Source organism: Lepidochelys kempii, chromosome 3, assembly GCF_965140285.1.
Source record: "Lepidochelys kempii isolate rLepKem1 chromosome 3, rLepKem1.hap1, whole genome shotgun sequence".
Lineage (NCBI taxonomy): Eukaryota > Metazoa > Chordata > Testudines > Cheloniidae > Lepidochelys > Lepidochelys kempii.
The window spans coordinates 22,765,233-22,790,477 of NC_136382.1; the positions used below are offsets into that span (position 1 = coordinate 22,765,233).

At 44.1% G+C, this 25,245-nt stretch overlaps 1 protein-coding gene across 12 annotated transcripts in view; it reads left to right on the forward strand.

Moving 5' to 3' along the window:
* The first annotated feature begins 15,717 nt into the window (after positions 1–15,717).
* Positions 15,718–25,245, forward strand: part of PUM2 (pumilio RNA binding family member 2) — a 108,304-nt gene continuing 98,776 nt past the window's right edge. For 4 of the 12 annotated variants that reach the window (XM_073335925.2, XM_073335931.2, XM_073335922.2 and 1 more), the window contains exon 1: positions 15,721–15,831. In XM_073335925.2, coding sequence (XP_073192026.1) covers positions 15,824–15,831 — 8 coding nt within the window. In that variant the 5' untranslated portion in view covers positions 15,721–15,823. Of the gene's footprint in view, positions 15,832–15,855; positions 15,968–25,245 lie in introns of those variants that run through there. The other 8 variants (XM_073335923.2, XM_073335924.2, XM_073335918.2 and 5 more) reach the window with 8 other exon arrangements.

A 25,245-nucleotide genomic window follows, 5' to 3' on the forward strand; every position in this document is an offset into this window, starting at 1 on the left:
TTACAAGGTGAGGGAGAAAGTGTATGCAGGCAGCTGTCTTTTCCTTACACCCTTCTGATGGGGGTAGCCACTGTCCCTCCCCATACTGCAGAGCTGGTAATCTTATATATGTGGTATAGCAGCTGCTGCTCCTGCCTGTGTTCATCTTGCATTCTGGGGCCATTCTGCTTGCATCTACTAATTTCCACTGGTGCTTTGTTCCCAAAAGAGGCAAACTGTGCAGCTTCAATTTCTTGGCTTCAGTGGAAATTATACCTGAATAAGGACTAGTCTGGCATATAAATTGTTCATTTTTTAATCTTATTCATTTCAATGTCTATGATACAGAAAAAGGCATCGATCCAAGACTCTAGACACTTTTAACATATGGTACAAACAGGAATAAATCCAGCAAGCTCCCCAAACCAGAGAAAAACAGAAAAAAATCAACCTCCCCAACACCCCATCCACTCATACAAAGAAAACCAAACTCCACCCATTCACAAGTATCACAAAGTTGGCTGAAATTTTTCTACCAAGTTCTTTCCTCAGAAAATGCGTTTTCAGCCAGAGCAGAAATGTTTGTGAAGAATTTCCATTTTCATAAAAAAATTCATCTTATCAATTAAAAATTGTTTAATTTGTCGTGAGGAAACCCCCACTTTCACTCACACCTTAACTCCCTCCCACAGGTAGTGATCCCCCCTCCCCTTAAACAAAAAAACATCTTTTGGAAAATTTCAAAACATTTTCTTTCCAAGTTTTTTGTTGAACACCAAATATATATATATATATATATATATATCTCAATGGCAAATACTGAACAAAATGAAAAAAGTGTCTTTTGGGGGGGAAATTTTTCAGAAAACACACTGACCTTTTTTGACCAGCTTTAATCACAAACAAATAGCAGCCATCAATGTGTCACTCCATCCTCAAAATTATAATGAACTCTCAGCAGCCAGGCAGATGCCTCTTTGTACAAATGATTTTAACGGAACATGAAGCCAGACACTATGATGTATATCCAGACTGCTACTTTGTGGAACACACATTTCAGGTGAAAAGACTAAGACAAAGTACACTCCATCTTTCAACAAGTCCAACTTAAAGAGACAGGGGAATCCAGTGGAGGCTGGGGACATCTGAAAACACCAACTAATAATCTCACTAAGCAGCAATTCTACGGTGCCATCCATTAAGGATCTCACAATGTTTAACTTTATGGTAGATGGACTAAGTCTCACAACATACGGGAGAGGCAGGTGTGATATTACAATCCCTGTTATACAAATAGGGATAGGGAGGCACAGAGAACCAGACTTTTAAGGTATTTAGGCCCCTAAAGATGCTGATGGAGCCCAACTCCCAATGGGAGTTAGGTGCTTAGGCACTTTTGAAAATCCAGCAAGGTCCCTATCTGCATCTTTAGCTTCCTAAATACCTTTAAAGATCTGGCTTAGAGAAGTTAAGTGACTTGACCAAGATTCCTAAATTTGACTACTTTAGTTTGAGTCTCTCCCTTCCTCACAAATGGAGATATTACTGCTTCCTGACCTTGCAAGGCTGCTAAGTGGCTAAATTATTAATATTTGTGAATGACATTGCAATCCTTGAATTAATAGCCATTATATAGGTAGAATAAATATTTATTGCCCTACATTTGCATTATACCACTAACTGGGATTGCATTTTAGATAATGTACAAAAAACAGATTCTAATCTGTCAGCATGTTGTACATCCAGGGTCATTCTACATTTTACCAATGATTTTTTGCAAACATAAACCTTGGTCTACTTGCAATCTTTAGTGTTCAGTTTGCTTCCTCTTGCCATTGTGCACCACAGATTTGTCTAGGTACCACGGACAAATTCTTTTCTCAGGTGTATTTGTGCAAATCAGGAGTAACTCCACTGACTTCAATGAAATCAATAGTGTTACTCCTGTTTCACACCAGTATAGTTAAAAGCAGCTTGTCATTCCAAGTGCCTATCAGCAATAACTCCCAATAGAGAAAAAATAATATTTTCAAGATTTTTACATGATTGCAGTGATTAGTCTCTTGTGAGATTATGGTAAACTCTTGTGGACCTATTTTATTTATTAATAATACATTTAACATGTATAGTGAGAATCCCTGAGCACTTTGCAAACATTAATTAAGTCTGAAATCACCTCTATGAGGTATTTAAAATTCATTGCACAGGTGAATAAACAGAGGTAAAAATGTATTTGCCCAAGATCACACAATAAGTGAGCAGCAAAGTCAAGAATCAAAACAAAACAAAACAAAAAACACCACCACAGGAATTCTGACTCCCAGTTCCTTACTCTAACCGATAGACCACAATTCCCGTATTTTATGTTTTTTAACATTTTATTATAGTGTCTGTCACCAAATACCTGGCACTGTGCTACATTTAAAACAATAATTAAAACTTTTATTTAAATTATATTTCATCTTCTAAATATTTAACTATTAAAGCCCCGAGGTTACGATAGAGATGTATGTGTATCCATGTATCTAAGCGGGTGGGGGGAGGCAATGCAAACATAGTCACAGAGCATTTATTTTTGTTCCTTTCTCTCGAACAATACTATAATCCACCAACTCTTTCTTGTAAACAATATAAAGAAAAAAAATTGGTCAGCTGCTAACCATACACATGGATTTGAATTCCATCCAAATAAATCATTCCAAATTCAGGAGAAAGTAGTTATTCACACTCTTTACCTCCCCACTGTATTCCAGACTAGAGCTGAGCAACATTTTTCAAATGAATAATTTATCTGATGAAAAATGCAGTTTCAGTTGAATTAAAACTATTCAGGAATTTGACATGAATAATTTCAGCCAGACAAAGAGGTGGTGCTATATCCTCCTCCCTAACCCATTTGGATTAGAAAACCCAGGTTCAAATTCCCCATTCAGGAACAGACAGTAAATTAACTTTCCTGGTTCACTGAAAATTTTGAAAAATTTCAGATGCAGTTTGACCCCAACCAATTCCCCCGACCTGATTTTTTGGAACTGCCACCAAACTGAAAAATCAGTTATTCCAGATCCAGTTCAGTTATTCCTGACCCCCTGAATTGGCCATCAGAATCTGCTTCTGATAGCTAAGTGCATCTCTGTTTGAAATGTGTTTGAGGAATCTTTCATAGGAAAATACATTAGAGTTGCCTCCTATTTTTGCTTTTAAGAAGTATAAAGAAGATCTAAAAGCTTTTGAAAAAATACAGTGTTCTGCTTGTTTATTTACCATAGGAATATCATGAATTTCAGTCTTTCCTGTTTTTGCTGGAAGTCTACTTGGAGCACCAGAAAACAGGAGCAGGAGTTTTCTCAGCACTTAATATAAATAGAATAGAATTTTTAACAAAGATCTTTCCTCCTCAAGCATTTGATTTAAATAAGTGTTAACATCAGTGAAAAGCAAAAAATCCCTTCCCTTCTCAATTACTCAGATTTCACTTTCTTTTAATTTGTGATAGCATCATCATGCTCCTAGTTTAGCAGTTATCCACAGTCTTCCAAGTAATACATGGTATACAAAACCTGAATTTCAAGTTTAAAAAGCAAGCAGTACAAAATCTTTTGTGAAGGTGGATTGGGAAACCTTTTAGGGCTTTTATTACCACAGAAAAAAGCACAAACTCATTTATTTTCCTTTGTAGGTTATCTTTCAAGCAGAAAGGTAGAGGATCACAAAGCTGTAAGGAAGTTTCTCAATAAAAAAAATACAACTGATGTTCCCCATATACCCAATTTACTAGTATTTCTCAAGCAGGAAATTAATACACGCTGAGTGTTCTTTCTACAATACCAAAAGCTGCCATAAAGCCTCATAGGTGAACGAACTGCAGCTCTAACAAGAATGAATGGCTACATGATTTCCAACAGGTAATCTTTTGCTCTTCTTACTAAAGGTTTGCTTTCAGAGACTAAAACTGTAGACAAATCTTGTGGCACAAGGATGTGTTTTGAATGAATTTATAAATGTTTGTGAAGTGCTTGGAGAACCTTAGAAGAAAGGCAGTATAGTAGTGCTAATTATTATTTTCAGTGCCTATGCTATAGTGATGATGCAGTATAAATAATTAAGAAGTATTGATAGAAGTATATATATAAAACTTAATTACTGAATGTGTGCAGTCACTTCATTTTCTTCAGGTATTGACACAACATTTGACTGCACACATTCAGTAGCTCTTCTAAGGCATTCAGATAATTATCTCTGAAGTTTTAAGTGGAGAGACAGCCTTGTCACTTGTTTTAAAGCGCTAACTTCTCATCTCCTCATTTGCACAGGAGACTTAAATGTGGTTAAATTAAAACCCTTTTTTCTCTTTAAATAACTTAGAAAAGGTTGAAAAAGATGTTATGTCCATGTTTTTTAATTATTTTTTACTCCCCGTATGACAGACTGAATTAAAAAAAAAACATTTTTTAAATTTGAGCCAGATAATGAAGTTTCTGTAGGAGCTCTAAGGCTGGAATCCATAAAAGGAACTTAGGTATTGCAATGCTGAGCATTGAGACACCTAGAAAATCACAGGCATAGCTGTGATACACACATCTGAGTTAGGTACCAAGGCTCCCTATACAGTGAGGGGAGCCTTAGAATGGAATTCACAAAAGTCAGCATGCTACTTATGGAGCTGTCTAAAATAGCCAATGGGAGATGCTGAGAACAGGGGTGTGTCCTAAACCGCACCCCTTTCATGGAGATAGGCACCTATCTGCTTAGCAATCTGTGAACTGAAACCCCTCTCCTGGAGTCCCACAGCTTAGACACCTACATAGTTTCTTACAGGAATGCGTTAGGCATCTGCAGGAACTGTGGGATAGCTACGTTCAGTGCACCATTCCGTACGTCGATGCTAGCCACGGTAGTGAGAACACACTCCGCCGACTTAATGCACTTAGTAAGGACATACGCAATCGACTGCATAAAATCAATTTCTAAAAATCGACTTCTATAAAATTGACCTAATTTCGTAGTGTAGACATACCCTGAGGGGGAAGAAAGGATTGGAACAGAGGTCTCTCACCTCTCAGGTGAGTGCTGTAACTACTGAGCTATGGGATAGTCTGATGTGGCCCCCTCCGCCTCTCCTGCTGAAGCTGTTCCACTATGGATAAATAACGAACAAGTGATTGGAGCAAGGGGGCTGGACCCTGTCTCCCCCATTTGGGACAGAGAGAGTAAGGCAGGGAAACTGCTCTGTAGCCTCATGGTTAAGACACTCAGCTAGGAGGTGGGAGATCCAGATTCCAGTCTCCCTCCTCCATCTGCTCTTTATTTCTGAGAAGAGGAACAGCTTCAACAGGTGAGACTGAGGGAGCCCCACACCAGAATATCCTGTAGCTCAGTAATTAGCACACTGGTATAAGAATCTGTTCAAATCCCTTCTCCCCCTCAGACATGGGGGGGGGAATTGAATCTGGGTCTCCCCCATCCCAGGTGAGTGCTCTAACCACTTGGCTAAAAGTTATGTAGTGGGCATTACCTCCTGCTGCCACTGCTGCAGCTGCCAGATTTGGGGCTGATTCTCTACTTTTTACACCTGGATGAGTCATTTACACCTTTTCTGAGTCAGTGTAAATGCAAACATTCTAATTTATTTGCATGTCTACACCCAGGTTTAAATGATTCCTTGGGGTATCAAGCAATGGAGAGACAGGCTCATAAAGTTTGTGTCTGATGTATTATCCAAAGCACTATTCACATAATTAGCCAAAAACTAACTTTTTTATGAGCTACATAAAGAGTGGTTTCATCATTGTTCTCCCTAAAAAGGTTTGTGAGCAGAAGAGGTCAGAGTACTCTTTTCCTCCTCTTGTGATTAGTAGGATCTTGCGAAACTCTTAGCAGAGCTGGCATTTAATAAATCCAGGTTTCAGAGTAGCAGCCGTGTTAGTCTGTATTCGCAAAAAGAAAAGGAGTACTAGTGGCACCTTAGAGACTAACCAATTTATTTGAGCATAAGCTTTTGTGAGCTACAGCTCACTTCATCGGATGCATTAGCTCACCTTACGTGATCACTCTCCTTACAGTTTTCAGAGTAACAGCCGTGTTAGTCTGTCTTTGCAAAAAGAAAAAAAGGAGTCATGCATCCGATGAAGTAAGCTGTAGCTCACCAAAGCTCATGCTCAAATAAATTGGTTAGTCTCTAAGGTGCCACAAGTACTCCTTTTCTTTTTCCTTACAGTGTGTATAACACCCATTTTTTCATGTTCTGTGTGTATATAAATCTCCTCACTGTGTTTTCCACTGAATGCATCCAATGAAGAGAGCTGTACCTCACGAAAGCTTATGCTCAAATAAATTGGTTAGTCTCTAAGGTGCCACTAGTACTCCTTTTCTTTTTAATAAATCCAGTATCTTAACAACTCACCGGCAGGGGTGCTGGAACTATTTGGATAGTGGGGGTGCTGAGAGCCTTTGAACCAAAGTGTAAACCCGGTATATGATGTAAACTACTTCAAAGCAGGGGGTGCAGCAACACCTCTAGTTCCAGCACCTATGCTCACTGATATTTGTTTTTGTCTTCGACTTTTCAAACTCTCTGAGATCCAACTTGCTGTTGCCATCTGCTGGCTTATAAACAGCAAAACAATTGTTCCGTAGCTCTTCAGTATTGTTTCTAAACTTCCTTTTGCTGTTTTTGTGGGTTTGAAAACTGTTGAAAATTTAAATTAACATTTAACATTTTTTAAAATGTTAAAACTTAAGGTAAAAACTAAGAAACATAAACCTGCAGGACACACTGAAAACAGAAAATAAAACAAAGCTAAATAGAAATAGTTCCACTGGAGGCAGGATATGCCTGTGTAATATGTATACTTTATTTACAATAGCACCTCCGGGTATCAATCAAAAATTAGTATCCTACCTGCTGGACACTTATTGAAACGACAGCCTCTGCCCCAAAGATCTGATATATTGATCTTTTGTTGGGGTGGGGGGTTTGATTCATGCCACTTTCACTGAGGATTGTGACCGCTTTCTGAGAAACTTGGGCCAGTTTATGGGGTTGAGTGGAAACATTGTGAAGTCCATACAAATAAGCTGAAATGTTGAGATTTCAGAGGTATTGAGCATTGAGTTTTGGGTTCTAATCTCAAATGAAAACAGGCTATTTATGTTGTGGCTCAGGATCTAAGTAACTAAGATTCATTAGCTGGTATCTAAATAGCCTTTTCTAGTGCCTAGAGAGAGGTTCCCATTTCCATTCTCATGATAATTGAGACCAACACTAATTCCCACTATCCTAACTCATCAGGACATCTAGCAATGAGCTAGTAGGTGGATCTTAGCCTCATCCAGGATATAAGAAGAGATGTCTTTTTTTTTTTTTAACCCTGGTCTACACTACAGGGTTAGGTTGAATTTAGCCGTGTTAGGTCGATTTTAAAATGAATGCGTCTACACGACCAACCCCGTTCCAGCGACCTAAACGGCTCTTAAAATCGACTTCTATACTCCTCCCCGGCGAGGGGAGTAGCACTAAAATCGACCTTGCTGGGTCGAATTTGGGGTAGCACAGACACAATTTGATGGTATTGGCCTCATACCAAAATGAGACCTGCTCTGATAATTGAGAAGCCAGTGGTGATAGCCCTGTGGAAGCTTGCAATGCCAGATTGCTACCAGTCAGTTGGGAATCACTTTTGAGTTGGTAAATCTACTGTGGGAGCTGCTGTGATGCAAGTAGCCAGGGCAATCAATTCACTTCTGCTAAGAAGGGTAATGACTCTGGGAAACATGCAGGACATAGAGGATGGCTTTGCTGTGATGGGGTTCCCTAACTGTGGTGCGGCGATAGAATGCACATCCCTATCTTGGCACCAGACCACCTTGCCAAAGAGTACATAAACCGCAAGAGGTACTTCTCAATGGTGTTGCGAGCGCTAGTGGATCACAAGGGCCATTTCACTGATATCAGCATGGGATGATTGGGAAAGGTACATGACGTATGCATCTTTAGGAACTTCAGTCTCTTCAGAAGGCTGAAAGAAGGAACTTCCTTCCCAGACTGGAAAATTACCATTGGTGATGTTGAAATGCCAATAGTTATCCTTGGGGACCCAGCCTACTCCTTGCTCCCACGGCTCACGAAGCCGTACACAGGCAGCCTGGACAGCAGTAAGGAGCAGTTCAACCATAGGCTGAGCAAATGCAGAATGGTGGTAGAATGTGCCTTTGGACGTTTAAAGGGGCGCTGGCGCAATTTAGTCACTAGGTTAGAACTCAATGAAAGCAATATTCCCATTGTTGTTGCTGCTTGCTGTGTGTGCCATAAGATCTGTGAAAGTAAGGGGGAAAAGTTTCTAGCAGGGTGACGGATTGAGGCAGATTGCCTGGCTGCCAATTATGAGCAGCCAGACACCAGGGCAATAAGAAGACCACATCAAGGTGCACTGCGTCTCTGAGAGGCTTTGAAAACCAATTTCATGAGTGACCCAACACTGATGTGACAGTTCTGTGTGTTGTTCCTTACCAAGTTGCCCCCTTTTTTTGCAGGTACTGCCCTGTAAACTAAACCCCCACTATCCACAGCCTGCACAGTGAATAAAGAGCCTCTTGTCCTCAATCCATGCATTTTTATTATGCTAACAAACACTGAACAGAGACAGCAATGAATAGCAAAGATAACCCGGGTCTAAGGGCCTGATAACACGGGGAGGGGGAGGGGGGAGCAAGGACTCATACCTTATTACAATTGCACTGTCTAGCAATCAAAGCTGTAGGACTGAGAGGATTCTGCTTGATGAACCATCCCCTGGAGTTGAGTTCAAGGGATAATGGAGCTTCCCCCACCCTGCCCTGCATTCTTTTCTAGGATGTCTGGGAGAGGAGGATATGGAACTTGGTTGGGGTACTGATGGAGTCCCTGCCTAGAATCGCATGCAGCTGCTCACAGAAGCAGAATATCTGTGGCTCAGAACCAGAGCAACTGTTCGCCTCCCTTATCTTCTGGTATGCTTGCCTGAGCTCCTTTATTTTCATGTGGAACTGCTGTCTGTGTCTGGTGTAGCCTTTGTCCCCACATACCCTGTGCGATTTTGCCATAGATGTCAGCATTTCTTCTGCTGGTTCGGAGTTCTGCCTGCACAGACTCTTCTCCCCACACAGCAATCAGATCCAGTGTCTCCTGTATGCTGCATGCTGGAGCGCCTTTGCGGCCCTGGACAGGCATGGTCAGCTGTGCTGGTGAGCTCTCCACGCTGATCAAACAGGAAATGAAATTCAGCCACTCCCAGGGCTTTTCCTGTGTACCTGACTGAAGTGCAGTGGAGGTGAAAGTGCTGTCCAGAGCAGTCACATTGGAGCACTCTGGGACACCTCCCAGATACCAATCCCGTCGAATTACACAGCATTGTGTCTACACTACCCCTAATTCGACCCAGGAAGTTCGACTCTAGTGGTACATCTCTCACCAAGGTGGAGTACCGGCGTCAATTTTAGAAGCCCTTTAGGTCGGCAGAAAGGGCTCGGTAGTGTAGACACTCATTTTTTAAATTCGACCAACATGGCATATGTCGACCTAACACAGTAGTGTAGACCAGGCCTTATGGAAGTCAATGGGATTACTCAGATGCATACAGTTAAGCACCACATAAGTCTTTGCAGGATCAGAGCCTTCAATTGTAAGCTTCTCGGAAAAGGGAGCAAACCTTTCATCTGGTTTGTATGCCCCCAAGCAGATTGACACACTTGAGTATTTTCCCTCTTTCATCACCTCTATCAGTTAGTAAAGAGTAGGTTGCAAAACAATACACTGATGGCAGGCACAAATGCTCTTATTATCAAAATGGTTATATTCATTACCTAGGCTATTTCTTTGAACTTCCAGTGCCTTTTAATAGGGACTAAAATTAGAATACTTATCTACTTTTTTTTTTTTACACAATATGCACAAGAATCAAATTGAAACTAATCTTATTTACAGCTTCAGCTGTACTGTGTACGAGGTGCACTACGTGATTTTGATTGCATAAACTATGGTGTACCCTCATCTTGAAGAGCTACGCATTAACAGTTCACTAACTGAATCCAGGGCCGGTGCAACCACTAGGCGGTCACCTAGGGCGCCAAGTGGTTGGGGGCAGCAGTGGAGCGGAGGTAAGCTGGGGCAGGGGGGCGCGGGGAGGGCCGCCTGCAGCAAGTAACGAGGGGGGCGGTGTGCAGGGGGGTGCCTGCAGCAAGTAACGGGGGGGGGCGCACAAGGGAACTGCTCCCCGCCCCAGCTCACCTCTGCTCTGCCTCCTCCCCTGAGCACCGCCCCGCTCTGCTTCTCTCCCTCCCAGGCTTGTGCGCCAAACAGCAGAAGCAGCGTGCTCGGGGAGGAGGCGGAGCAGAGGTGAGCTGGGGCGGGCTGAGGGGGTGGTGGGGAGCTGCCGTAAGGGGGGGCTACCCGGGCTGAGGGGAGGGGGCGGCGGCGGGAAGCTGCAGCAGGGGACTCCCCGGGCCGAGGGGAGAGGGTGGCGGCAGGGAGCTGCCGCAGGGCAGGAGGGGCGGCGCAAGGTGGAAGTTTCGCCTAAGGCACCAAACCTCCTTGCACAGGCCCTGTCTGAATCAGAGAAAATTATAGTCCTATTGAGACATCTATTATCTAAAAAAAGACAAGATTATACTTGCTCAACTGTGAACAAGGTGGAATCATCTGAGGCCAAGCAATACAAAATCTGAAAGCCAGCTGTTATCCCTGCTTTGGGTCCACATTCGCATACACAAAATGATGTCATTGGTTACTCACACTCTATTACAATGAATAGCCATCTCTGACTGTTGTGATGCTGAGGTATGTTTATTATGTATATCTATTTATATCACAGGCTATTAAGGGGAACTGAGTGACTCAGGAACAAAAGTTGGCCAACTGAGGAAATCAGTGTTCCTGGTTCAGTCTGTAACCTAGACCTGCTATGGTATTTATTATAGGATATTTATTTGTGGTAACGTCATTGGTGACAATGTTTAGGTTAGGGCTGTACACTTGACACACTGATCTTTCACTTAAAATCTTTGCAGAACAGTGTTATCCTGCCTACTTCAAAAGCAGAAATACTGTTTAGGGGGCAATGGCCAACTAATTAAACCTTACAGCAGCCTGTATATTTATAAAAAAGTTAAGTATTATCAATCTAACACATGGCTACTATGAAAGCATTGTCATTTAGTTGTGACTCTTCTATGGGTTCTAAATATAAACATTGTCATTGTTATCCCTTTTGACCCAAGCCACTAGCAAAAATTTGGAGTCTTGTAGATTCTTCCAGTGAGGAGGAGAAACTATTGATGGAGTCTAGTACCTTTTGATGCAATCTTGTTTATTTACAAAGAATGTACAAAGTTCTGTTTCTCTGAACACAGACAGAAGGAACCAAAATAAGAAGAGATATTTTCTTTGCTCACAAACCCAAACTTCTTTCAGCTTTCTCTCTAGGCTTTTCTCAGGGTTGTGCTGCCAGCTGCTTGTTCAGGCTGTGACTCTTTCTGTTCTATCTCTCTCCTGATTCTCATCCACACCCACGCATGCCCTTACCCAAACAATGCCCAGCAAAAACTCCTCTGCCCACACGGTTCAAATTCCTGAGTGGACTCACATATGCCTGTGTTTTAGGAGAGAGGTTGCCTAACATGAAGGGCAGTGGTTACACCTCACACATAACAAAAAGGTGTAACCCAGCCCCTATTATTATATTATTAACTTATTTTATTTGTATTATTTTAGCAGTGTGCCTAGGAGCTCTAGTCATGGACCAGGACCCCTTTGTGGTCCACACTGTACAAACATAGAACAAAGACAGTTCCTGCTTGAAGGAGCTTACAAGCTAAGAATAAGACAAGAGATGATAGATAGATACAGATACACAGATGGGGGAGCACAAGGAAACAGTTAGACAATATTGATCCTCATGATAGTCTGTGGTCTCAGCACACCAGCAGCTTAACCATTGTCATGTTTTTTATGGGCATCATGGCAAAAGAGAGTTTTAAGGAGAGATTAATACATTAGTTTTGCGGATGTTTATGGGGAGCTCCTTCCAAGCGTGAGGGGTAGAATGGGAGAAAACACGAATATGCTTCTTTGAAAATTTAACAAGTGGGCAATGGAGGCTGGTATCAAGAGCCAATTGGAAGCCCTTTTGATAGTGGATGAGAAATTATCGGTAGGGTATGGATAGGCTGTGAAGGGAAAGTGAAGACAGGTAATTAATGCAGGATACAAGAGGGAGTGAGAGAAAGGATATAAAGAGAGGGGTGATTTGGTCTAAGTGAAAGGCTATGAAAATGATCTTTTCAGCAGCATTCTGAATGGATACGAGCGGAACAGGGCTGCATTTGTTAAGGGCAGAGAGAAGGATGTTGTAGTAATCAAGACCATGAAAGCTTGGAGGAGAGTTTTAGCTGTGTGAATGGATAGGAAAGGTGGTATTGTAGAGATGCTATGCAGAAAGAATCTGCAAGATTTGGACATAGCCTGAATGTGATGACCTAGAGAGGTCTGAGTTGAGGAGGATGCCCAGGTTAACACACAGCCACACCCACCACGATAATAATGATAAACAGGCACCATTTATGTAGTACCTGTTATATGTTGCATTCAGCTGCAGGTCCAACATATGGAATACTAATTGACTCTATTCCTACAGCTACGTATCTTGCTGATGATGCTGATACTCAGTGAGAAGACCAAATAAAGTAAAACCAGATTGATGTGTGATTCATAAGAAACCCCTGGAGAGTGCTTGGGAAATCATTCATCAATTATTAATGCCTTAACATTTATATCCTAGCATTTTTATTAAGAAGCTCAAAAATGGATTAATATCAAATTAAACTATTAATAAGTACTTTTAAGTTTCCCTTCAGCACAAAACCAAGAGTGGCTTTTTTTTTGGTAGCGTGAGCCAAAAGTTTGAATGCTACTCTTAATGTGATAATTAGTTCCTACTTTATTTTAATTGCCATAGTTTTATTTTTCAAACAAATTTGTTAATTGATTGCATTTATACATTTTTCTTTTCTTTACGTGTTTATTTTTCATCCTCTAATACAAAGGACCAGTCAGACCAGGTAGAGATCACATATATTTCTGAAGCTTATGCTGATCAAAAAATACTTAGCACTTACAGGCATGTAGCACTTCAAAGCATTTTACAAGCATTAGATAATTCTCACAAACACTATTGTGCAGTAGGAAAGTGGTACTGTCCACATCTTACAAATGAAGAAAGTGAAGGAAAGGTTAGCAGAATATTTTTTAAGTGATCACTAATTTTAGATGCTCAATTTGAGATGCTGAGGGCCTGATTTTTCAGAGGTGCTGTACGTCAGTCAAAGTTCCCAAATCCTCTCAAAATCTGAGAACAGCCTGTAACTTATGCGTGTTATGCCTATGATTGCCAAGGGCTGTTTTGTCTCCTGGGAATGGCTAGAGTGTAGTTGTGCTTCTACCATGCTATCTTTCCCCTAGCTAGGCCTCCCTGCTCTGAGCGTAGTGCCTTGGGAACCACTGCATTGGTTCTATGTGTAAGCGGGGGAATAGTCCCGCTATTGTGGGGAACTTTCCTGGCTTCTGCACTACCCCCGTGAAGTGGGCTAGCGAAAGAATCTGAGTCCTCTCTTCCAATTCCTTTTACCCAGTGGCCTCCCTGCTGTTGAGGACTCCCCTTCCACTCTCCTATCTGGCAGAGTCCTCGTAACCGCAACAAGGCTGGGACCAGGATTCCTGGGGGGCTCCACCCCCAACTCTGCTGTGGTCACCTAGGACAGGGGCTAGGGTGTCCCCACTCCGGGGTACTCTCTCTGCCCTGGGCACTTCTCTGACCCACTGATCATTACATACAAGTTAAAGCAAATGCAAGTTATTTAATCAACAATTAATTTTAAAAAGAATAAGGAAAAGTGGGAAAGGTTAAAGGAAACACATCAACCCGCTCTGTGGCAGGGAACATCACAAACAGTGTCTCTGGAATGTCAGGGCAGTTCACAGTCTGTTCCTTGTAAGTCCCAGGCCTCCTTCTCCGGCCCTGGCTGTGCTGCAGGGATGCTGTGGGCTGGGCACTTGCTCTGGTGGTGGCCACACGCTCTCAGGCTCTAAGTGGTAGGACCCTTCTTCCCAGTGTCGCCCCCGCCCTGTTGGTGTTACAATCCAAGCCTGGCCTGCAGAGCCTCTTGGCTGAGGCGTCTCCCTGTGCTGGGCCCGCTGCCCTGGGTCCCCCTCGCTCTTCCCAGCTGCTCACCGCACCCAGCTCCAAACTGCCCCAGCCCCAGCTCCACCTCCAAACTGCCCCAGCCCCTGCCCCACTCCTCAGCACTGCTGCTCTGCCTCCAGCTCCCTGGGCTGCTTCTTTGGCCCCTCTGCCTCTGGTTGCTACAGCTCTGCTCCCAGGACAGGTCTGCTCTCTCTAGGCTGCTTTTCTGGTCCCTCTGGATCTGGCACAGCTCTGCTCCCCAGCTTAGCTTGGGCCCCTGCTTTCTCCTTAGCCCGGGCGCCTTAGCCTTAGTCTGACCCAGGCAAATCCAGCTCATATGGAGGATGGGACCTCCCTGGCCTCCTGACTCCCTGATTAGCCTGCCTGCCCTGTCATTCAGGCTGACCTGGAGCACTGGCCTCTCCCCATTGTTCCTGGGGACTATCAGTCTCAGGGTCCTGATTTCCCATAGACCCTTCCCCTTTTAGTACTGGGAGCTAGCCAACCAAAACGCCCCCACTGAATGTTAGTAAGGGGGCAACAGCCTGGGAAATCCCCCTCAGCTGGGGAAATCCCCATGTAGCTGGTTAAACTGGCTTTACAGCACTTGGCATCAGTAATAAGGTGACATTTGGACTGGGATTTAGGGCCACTGGTAGTCACGTGAGTAATAGTTGAAAGAGTGGAGGTGTTGACATCCAACATTGGACTATCAATACGTTTTCAGTGTTTAAACAGGTTTCAGCTTTGTCAGGGGTTGGAACTTCTGTTTTTTATTAGATTTTGTAAAATGCTGTGTGTGTTGGTATAACAGTGAGGGTTTTTTCTATATATTGCATCTTTAAATTTCCAAGAACCCTCCCAGTTTTCTGCAGCCGATTATAGAATAGGCACACATTTTATTCTTTCCTGGAGGCTGTACTCATTGTTTGTTCCTTTTTTTTTTCTAAAAGTAGTTATTTTTAGACTGAAAATACATACTTGTTCAATGTGTATGGGGAAAAAATATTGTAAATATCAGTTCTATTTACTGATGTTTGGGTTAATGGTTGATTTATGAAACACATCTGTGTGTGCCAGGCTGCTTAAGACAAAGAACTGGTGGTGAGGTGAAATCAATTTTTTTCATTAAACCATAATTTCAGAATTATTTGAGGACTGGCCCATCAAAGTTGGCTTAACCTCTACGCCAGTTGCATGACAGGGATTCACCCCTGTAGCACAGCCTAGTCTTGTTTGGTGAGGTGGGGGGTTTTCATTATTATTATTACTGTAATTAACGTCTTTCTTTCAATAGCTACTTGCATCACTACCCGTGGACTCCAGCGGGAGCTGGATCAGGCCCTAAAGCATCGTCCCATCGCACGCTGTGCAGAAGGATGGAACAATGAGGTGCCCGGAGTTCCGCACTTCGAACGCCGTTACCGCGTTGACCGCTCTCTTCCCCTCCCCTCGCGCGGGGCCGCTGGGAGGGCACATCAAAGCGCGCGCAGACGCCGCGCCAACGCCGGTGATTGGCGCGCGGCGGAAGGGACTCGCGGGTTCCTGCTGCTCGCTCCGCCTCCGCCCCGGCCACAGCGCGCCTGCGCAGTGGGGGTTGCTGCTCTGAGTGTGTGTGGGTCTCTCTCGCCATGTTGTTGTGAGTCTCTGGCGGCTGAGGTGGTGGGGGGGAGGGGAGGAAGGCGAGACCCGGAGGTGGGGGCGGGCGGCGGGGACAGGGGTGTTCCAGGGCCCTGTCCGGCTCCGTTGCAGGGAGCAGCGCCGCCAGCCAGCCCGTGAGTATCTCCTGGGGCCGGGCTAGTCGAGGAGGCGGCGGCGGGGGAGGGGGGGCGGACGGAGCCCCCTTTTGTCTCGGGCCTCGGGGGCCATGTTGTGGCTGGTAACCCGGCTGGTCGGGGCCTGGTCGATGGTGGCTGCCCTTTCCTCTGCCTTTGTGCCGCTCAGCTTGGGCCCTGTAGGGAGCAGCACAAAGGCGTGGGGAGGGAGCGGAGGGGTGGGGGGAACGAAGCGGGGGTGTATACGGGGGAGGGGCGGCCTGGGGGAAAGGGGTTTATATGGGGGAGGGGCAGCCTGGGGAAAGGAGGGTGTAGGAAGGAAGGGGTGTGTGGCCGGGGGCTCGGGGAGGGACTGTCTGGGAGAAGGAGGGGAAGGGACATTCTGCAGGGGAAGTGTATGTTGTGGTTGGGAGAGTGTTGTGGGGTGGGGACTTCCGTGTGACCCTTAAAGCACCTTAAGAATGCTAACAGCACGCACCCGTTTGGTGCGGGAGCTTACTACGCTTTGGGTGAGGAGGGAGGAAAGACTTGGTGAGGAGTTTACGCCGAGGGATGTGATGGGATTTAGATGAAAGAGATGAATTCATCCCTGAAAAACGGATCTGTGGTGGGGAGGGGAAGGGTGGCAAGGAATTGGGAGAGCAATTCTCACTGAAGGGCACAACTGAGATCAAGACACAGGAAACGTTTTGGAAATGTGAGCAAGGGTTTTTCATTGCTTTCATTGAGTTTAAGGCCAGACCCTTAGATCATTTAGGCTGATCTCCTGTGTATTACAGGTTATTATATTTCACCTGGTTACTAAGGATATCTAAGTCTTTTTTTTTTTTTGTAGAGCCATGAGGGTAGGTAGGAATACTAAATGCACATTTTATAGTTGATGCCACACAATTAAATGTTGGATTTTATTTTTTCTTTAATATATCTCTATCTGCACACACAAAATCAGAGAAAACATTATTGCAAAATATAACCATTGTCACAATACAACTAAATGCAGAGCGGATCACATTTTTATTTGATTATTGCAGATAATTTAAAAAATGTTTTAAGAGTCATACAAGAGATTTTTGGGCTTTGTTGCTATGAAGTTTTGTGTGCACTTCACTTTAAACTGTGTCTTTAATTCTGTGAAAGTAAAGTGATACATGTTGAGCATTTTATACTCATCTGGTGTACTAAGCATTGTGTACAAAGCAAGCACAATGTCAAAACACTAAAAAAGTATTGTATTTTACATGGTGGTGTGGTTTAGAGGTTTTATCAAGTGAGTTTGGGGTGCATCATTACTACCAAGTGATAAAGGCATTCATGAGTTTTATATATCATTGCAAATGAGTGCCCATAAAACCTTTATACCAAACATTTGTACATTCTCTATATGTTACATATTAATAGAAATGGTTTTTGGAAATGTGTCCCCTAATTATTTTATTCATGGTCCTTTTTGTCCCACAACTGAATAGTCGGGCTCCTTTAATTATGATGATTCAAACTATGTAGGCGTTGGAGGGAGAGGAAAATGAAAACAAATACATTCTTGAAATCTGTAAACATACCTAAAATGCCTGCCTGCCTATCTATCTATCTATCTATATATATACACACATGCACACACATATAGTGCTGCTAATTTTGATGTCTGGAGGGTTTTAATGCCCATATACTTCAGGATCTTCGTTGGTTTAGAAACAGGTATTGTGCATATTGTTGGAAAGCTGGATCTCATTTTTGCAATGGTATAAAGAGGTGTTGGATCTTCAACCTTTCATTGGTCCGTGACTGAATATTGTACCACTGTAAATATTTTTTTGGTAGGGGAAGGTGGTGAGGAAATTAGAATTGGGGAAGATTGAATTTTGTGGCGGTTTTTATTTGTTTTGTTTTTTAAACAAAGCATCTGGCAGCTGCTTGAGGATGCTCAAGGGTTTGGAAAGTTAGAGGTAGTCCCAGAGGAGATAGATCTAATGGGCAAATGCAGGTAAGGAGGTGCTTGATAAATGCAGTTTTATCGCATGGTTCTTCAATTTATTGCATGAATATCATGTATGTGTATACACGTGCTATTTTAATCTTTATCATTTTTCTGTCTGTTTTTTTGTGGGGAGGGAAGCAATAGAATGGTGGCTAGGCAATTACAGTAATCAAAAGTGAGAAATAGTTATCCATTGTGATGTTTATCAGTAGTGCAAAAATTTGGAGGGGTTTGACCAGGAAGAGTGTAATTGACTTCCCTTAAATGGTAGCTGCAGTGAAATCTATTATAGCTAATACATTTTCATTGGTAGAGAGAAAAGATAATTTTTCCTTGTCTTAGGGGAAAAATCAGTTTTAATGTAGGGTTGCAATATATATTTAAGATTGGTGTTTATTGCCCTATTGTAGTATATTAAACAATAAGTAACTTCATTCCCATTTGTTTAGTTGTGTGTGAGAGATTCTGTACATATTGTGGGACAGTATTAGCAAGGAGTTAGACTCATTCCCAGGTTTTTCAAACTAACTTAGTAGCATTTTTCCTGTTTTACTCTTGTCCAGTTTTCCCCTTGTCTAGGTGTGCATGTATGTGTGTACTAATAATTTGTGTGTACAGAACTTTCTAAAATGCTTTATCTTGAGAATTCGAGTCTCTGCTTTGTACAGTTGTTTCTGAAATGTTAAGAGATCCCAAAAGCTGGGGCTGGATGACCTGGGATGGATTACTTGATGATTTCCCTGTTCTATTCTTTTTCTCTGAAGTGTCTGGCACTGGCCACTGTCAGAAGACGGGATACTGGGCTATGAGTGAACCATTGGTCTGACCCTGTATGGCCCTTCTTAAGAACATAAGTTGTTAGATGGGCAATGATTAACTTTCATTATTCCTATTCACATACATTGATGCCTTCTTTCTGGTGTACAGGATTATGTAGAGTGTCATTCTTGATTGCAGTAAAAATTCCTAAATATTATTCTTGATGTTAATGCTGAGGTATGGGGGGGTGAGGAAGTCTGCAATATCACTTTTTAAATGTAACAAAGATATTGGCACTCAGCATTTTCTTAGGGGAAGAAAATAGACCTTTCATTTCTAAATAAAAATTACTAAAGTGACCTTATAAAAGTGTGATGGGTAGGTCATGTAGATACTAGTTAGGTTGTATAAGCTGTGTTCACAGGCATGAGATATATTAGTTGCTCTTCCTGCTTCTGTTCTCTTTCTAAAAAATTTAGTTGAAAAATACTTCCCTCATCCAGGGTGAAGTTTTTCCACCCATAACACAACTATTTTCTTGCTTACTCCACACAGTGGAACCGTTCCAGCATTGTCACTAAGCCAATACCCAAGCTCTGTGAAATGGAATAAGAAGTCCGTCACTGAAAGGCTTTTTTTCTCCTCCTGTAAGAAGAAGTTAAGTTTGCATAGTGCCTTTAATAACAATGTTTCAAGCCACTTTGTAGTAATATAGTAGAAATACTGTACAGCTGTATGTGTATAAAAACACCTTCAGATCACTTAGCGTTTACTCAGGTTCTAAGTGTTTCTGTGTGATTTCAAATAGGTATGTATAAAATCTTTCCTTTCTGCTAATAGCTTGCATATTGCTGAGACTTTTATTTTCAGGGGGACTTTGTTCATCCCCTTCAGAATTTGTCAGCAGTACTTCTAGCTCATTTGGCAGTATTTCCCAGTCTGGAGTATGAGATATCTAGTTGGTGAACCAAAACCAGGTCTTACCTGTAGAAGTATCATTAAGGTGTCCATTTTGTTATCTGTCAGTTTATTTTTAGGCCCTGATGAATTATCCATTCTGGAAGTGACTCTCGGAGAGCTAATTTGTACATGTTGGAGACATGGCCCTGTAACAGTTACGAGATGACCATCCTGGGTGTTGAGAGAGGAATATAAAGCTCTCTGAAATGCAGCAGCTGCAAAATTATTGAATCCATAGATATGTGCAGGACTCTTATCAAATAGAATTTGCAAGAATATGTCCAAAACAAAATATTGTGACTTGGACATGCTCACTGTTCAATATAGATTGGCCGTGAATTTGGTAGGATCCTTCCAGAAAACCACATCACAGACCGTGAAATCTGGTCTTTTGTGTGCTCTTACCCTATACTATACAGATTTCATGGGGGAGACCAACATTTCTCAAATGGGGGTCCTGACCCAAAGGGAGTTGCAGGGGTATCGCAAGGTTATTTTAGAGGGTACTGCCACCTTTACTTCTGCACTGTCTTCAGAACGGGGTGTCTGGAGAGTGGCAGCTGTTGGCTAGGCACCTAGCTCTGAAGACAGTGCTCAGCCAGCAGCAGTGCAGAAGTAAGGGTGGCAATACCATACCCTGCCTTCCTTACTTCCATGCTGCTGCTTGCCGTGGCTCTGCCTTCAGAGCAGGGCTCGCAGCCAGCAGTCACTGCTCTCCAGCTGCCCAGCTCTGAAGGCAGCACCACCGCCTGCAGCAGCGCAGAAATAAGGATAGCAGAGACGGGCTCCACCTAACGAAGAGAGGGAAGAGCATCTTCATAAGCAGGCTGCCTAACCTAGTGAGGAGGGCTTTAAACTAGGTTCACTGGGGAAGGAGACCAAAGCCCTGAAGTAAGTGGGGAAGTGGAATACCAGGAGGAAGCACAAGCAGGAGCACATGAGAGGGGAGGGCTCCTGCCTCATACTGAGAAAGAGGGACGATCAGCGAGTTATCTCTAGTGCCTATACACAAATGCAAGAAGCCTGGGAAACAAGCAGGGAGAACTGGAAGTCCTGGCACAGTCAAGGAATTATGATGTGATTGGAATAACAGAGACTTGGTGGGATAACTCACATGACTGGAGTACTGTCATGGATGGATAGAAACTGTTCAGGAAGGACAGGCAGCACAGAAAAGGTGGGGGAGTTGCATTGTATGTAAGGGAGCGGTGTGACTGCTCAGAGCTCAAGTATGAAACTTCAGAAAAACCTGAGAGTCTCTGGATTAAGTTTAGAGTGTGAGCAACAACGGTGATGTCATGGTGGGAGTCTGCTGTAGACCATCGGACCAGGGGGATGAGATGGACGAGGGGGATGAGATGGACGAGGCTTTCTTCCGGCAACTAACGGAAGTTACTAGATCGCAGGCCCTGGTTCTCATGGGAGACTTCAATCACCCTGATATCTGCTGGGAGAGCAATACAGCGGTGCACAGACAATCTAGGAAGTTTTTGGAAAGTGTAGGGGACAATTTCCTGGTGCAAGTGCTGGAGGAACCAACTAGGGGCAGAGCTCTTCTTGACCTGCTGCTCACAAACTGGGAAGAATTAGTAGGGGAAGCAAAAGTGGATGGGAACCTGGGAGGCAGTGACCATGAGACGGTCGAGTTCAGGATCCTGACACAGGGAAGAAAGGAGTGCAGCAGAATACGGACCCTGGACTTCAGAAAAGCAGACTCTGACTTCCTCAGGGAACTGATGGGCAAGATCCCCTGGGAGAATAACATGAGGGGGAAAGGAGTCCAGGAGAGCTGGCTGTATTTTAAAGAATCCTTATTGAAGTTACAGGGACAAACCGTCCCAATGTGTAGAAAGAATAGTAAATATGGTAGGCGACCAGCTTGGCTTAACAGTGAAATCCTTGCTGATCTTAAACACAAAAAAGAAGCTTCCAAGAAGTGGAAGATTGGACAGATGACCAGGGAAGAGTATAAAAATATTGCTCGGGCATGCAGGAGTGAAATCAGGAAGGCCAAATCACACCTGGAGTTGCAGCTAGCAAGAGATGTTAAGAGTAACGAGAAGGGTTTCTTCAGGTATGTTAGCAACAAGAAGAAAGTCAAGGAAAGTGTGGGCCTCTTCCTGAATGAGGGAGGCAACCTAGTGACAGAGGATGTGGAAAAAGCTAATGTACTCAATGCTTTTTTTGCCTCTGTCTTCACGAACAAGGTCAGCTCCCAGACTACTGCACTGGGCAGCACAGCATGGGGAGGAGATGGCCAGCCCTCTGAAGAAAGAAGTGATTCGGGACTATTTTAGAAAATCTGGACGAGCACAAGTCCATGGGGCCGGATGCGCTGCATCCGAGAGTGCTAAAGGAGTTGGCAGATGTGATTGCAGAGCCATTGGCCATTAACTTTGAAAACTCATGACAATCGGGGAAGGTCCTGAACAACTGGAAAAAGGCTCATGTAGTGCCCATCTTTAAAAAAGGGAAGGAGGAGGATCCTGGGAATTACAGGCCAGTCAGCCTCACCTGAGTCCCTGGAAAAATCATGGAGCAGGTCCTCAAGGAATCAATTCTGAAGCACTTAAAGGAGAGGAAAGTGGTCAGGAACAGTCAGCATGGATTCACCAAGGGCAAGTCATGCCTGACTAATCTAATTGCCTTCTATGACGAGATAACTGGCTCTGAGGATGAGGGGAAAGCGATGGACATGTTGTTCCTTGACTTTAACAAAGCTTTTGACACTGTCTCCCGCAGTATTCTTGCCAGCAAGTTAAAGAAGTATGGGCTAGATGAATGGACTACAAGGTGGATAGAAAGCTGTGTAGATCGTCGGTCTCAACAGGTAGTGATCAATGGCTCCATGTCTAGTTGGCAGTCGGTATCAAGTGGAGTGCCCCAAGGGTCAGTCCTCAGGCCAGTTTTGTTCAATATCTTCATTAATGATCTGGAGGATGGTGTGGATTGCACTCTCAGCAAGTTTGCAGATGACATTAAACTGGGAGGAGAGGTAGATATGCTGGAGGGTAGGGATAGGATACAGAGGGACTTAGACAAATTAGAGGATTGGGCTGAAAGAAATCTTATGAGGTTCAACAAGGACAAGTGCAGAATCCTGCACTTGGGATGGAAGAATCCCATGCACCGCTACAGACTAGGGACCGAATGGCTCGGCAGCAGTTCTGCAGAAAAGGACCTAGGGGTGACAGTGGACGAGAAGCTGGATATGAGTCAGCAGTGTGCCCTTGTTGCCAAGGCGGCCAATGGCATTTTGGGATGTATATGTAGGGGCATTGCCAGCAGATCGAGGGATGTGATCGTTCCCCTCTATTCGACATTGGTGAGTCCTCATCTGGAGTACTGTGTCCAGTTTTGGGCCCCACACTACAAGAAGGATGTGGGAAAATTGGAATGCATCCAGTGGAGGGCAACAAAAATTATTAGTCATGGAACACATGACTTATGAGGAGAGGCTGAGGGAACTGGGATTGTTTAGTCTGCGGAAGAGAAGAATGCGGGGGGGGGGGGGATTGATAGCTGCTTTCAACTACCTGAAAGGGGGTTCCAAAGACTGTTCTCAGTGGTAGCAGATGACAGGACAAGGAGTAATGGTCTCAAGTTGCAGTGGGGGAGGTTTAGGTTGGATATTAGGAAAAACTTTTTCACTAGGAGGGTGGTGAAACACTGGAATGCGTTTCCTAGGGCGGTGGTGGAATCTCCTTCCTTAGAAGTTTAAGGTCAAGCTTGACAAAGCCCTGGCTGCGATGATTTAATTGGGGATTGGTCCTGCTTTGAGCAGGGGGCTGGACTAGATGACCTCCTGAGGTCCCTTCCAGCCCTGATATTCTATGATTCTATGATTCTAAACTTGCAAACCCCCCACAACTTCATTTTGGGTTCGGCCCCTACAATTACAACACTGTGACATTTCAGATTTAAACAGCTGAAATCATGACATTTAGGATTTTTCAAATTCTATGACTGTGAAATTGACCAAAATGCACTGTGAATTTGGTAGGGCCTTAAATATAGATCATCATATTAATATCACGTATTGTAGCATAGATATATTTTAATCAACATATATGCTTTTTCCTTACAAATCGGAGTTGGTAGTCTGTTAAAAATTTTGACAATTTCATCAAATGTTTCCAAATACAGTCTGGCCTCAGTTTACACGGTGGTTACGTTCTTGAAAAAACACCGTGCCAATAGAAATCCCTTTAAAAGATACCAAGGGTCCATGGGAAATAAGTGTTTTAGATTCCAGGCTCACAAGATGACCTCTCTAATTTATCCAATACAGGTTTTAAATTAAAAATTGATCGTGAAATTTAAACTTTCTACTATACTGATGTTAAGGATGAACTTGATATGATAATGCTGATGTTGTTGAAGTCAGAACTCCGAGGGCTCATCTGGGGAGGCCAGGGAGTGTGGAGCGGCAGCATAGCCAGGGCGGGACACATGGGTGGGTGGGCATGATTGGGGAGGGGAGGCAGGAAGGATGGGACCACCTCCCCTCACCCCCTCCAGCCAGCCTTGTGGGGACGATGGCCAGTGGCTGCATCGCTGCAGGCGTGCACCTGGGGAGCAGGGTGCGGGGGCTTGCCCCGCTCCGCCCGGCACTCCAGCCAGGGAGTGGGGTCAGGGTGTGGGGTCTTGCTCACTCCCTGGATAGAATGCTGGGTGGGTGGAGTGAGGTAAGCCCCTGTTCCACGACCCCACTCCCCAGCAAGAGTGCTGGATGGAATGGGGTAAGCCCCCACACCCTGACCCTGATCCCCAGCAGGAGCGCTGGGTGGGCAGAACAGGGCTAGCCCACGCCCCGATCCTGTTCCTCGGCAGGAGCGCCGACTGAATGGAGTAAGCCCCCACTCCCCAGCAGGAGCGCTGGATGGAGCGGGGCGAGCCCTTGACCCTGCTCCCCTTCTGGAGCGCCAGGTGAGTGGAGCTAGGCGAGCCCCCAATCCCACTTCCCGGCAGGAGTGTCGGGTGGAGCGGCATAAATGCCTGTGCCCTGATTCCACTCCCCGGGTGTCCACTTGGGGTCGCAAGGCCCCTGGCCAGAGTGTCCATCACCCCCTGCACGGCCTTGTGGAGGGGGTGAGGGGAGGCAGCCTCCCCTCCCCCACCCCCACCATTGCCACACACCCAAATCTGGGCCCACCCAAGTGTCCCGTCCTGGCTACGCCACTGACCTGCGCATCTTGGTGATTGCGCCAGACCATGTAAAAGTGAATCCATACTATGTACAAAAATAAAGGGTCACAATTAATGAAATCATGCAAAAAAACCCACTGTGTAAATCAAGGCCCAACTGTACAGGCCTCGATTTTCATGGTATTTTTTTGCACAGTTTCAGTTATGCACGGTCAGTTAGTTGTAACCCCATTCCTTGTGCTTCCCCGCCCACCCAAGTGTCCCACCCTGGCTGCTCCACTGCTCCACACTCCCCATCCTCCTCAGATTTACCCTCAGAGTTCTGACTTCAACAACATCAGCATTATCATCATATCAAGTTCATCCTTAACATCAGTGAAGGTTAGTAGCAAGTTCAAATTTCATTAAAAAAAATTAATTTTAAAACCTCTATTGG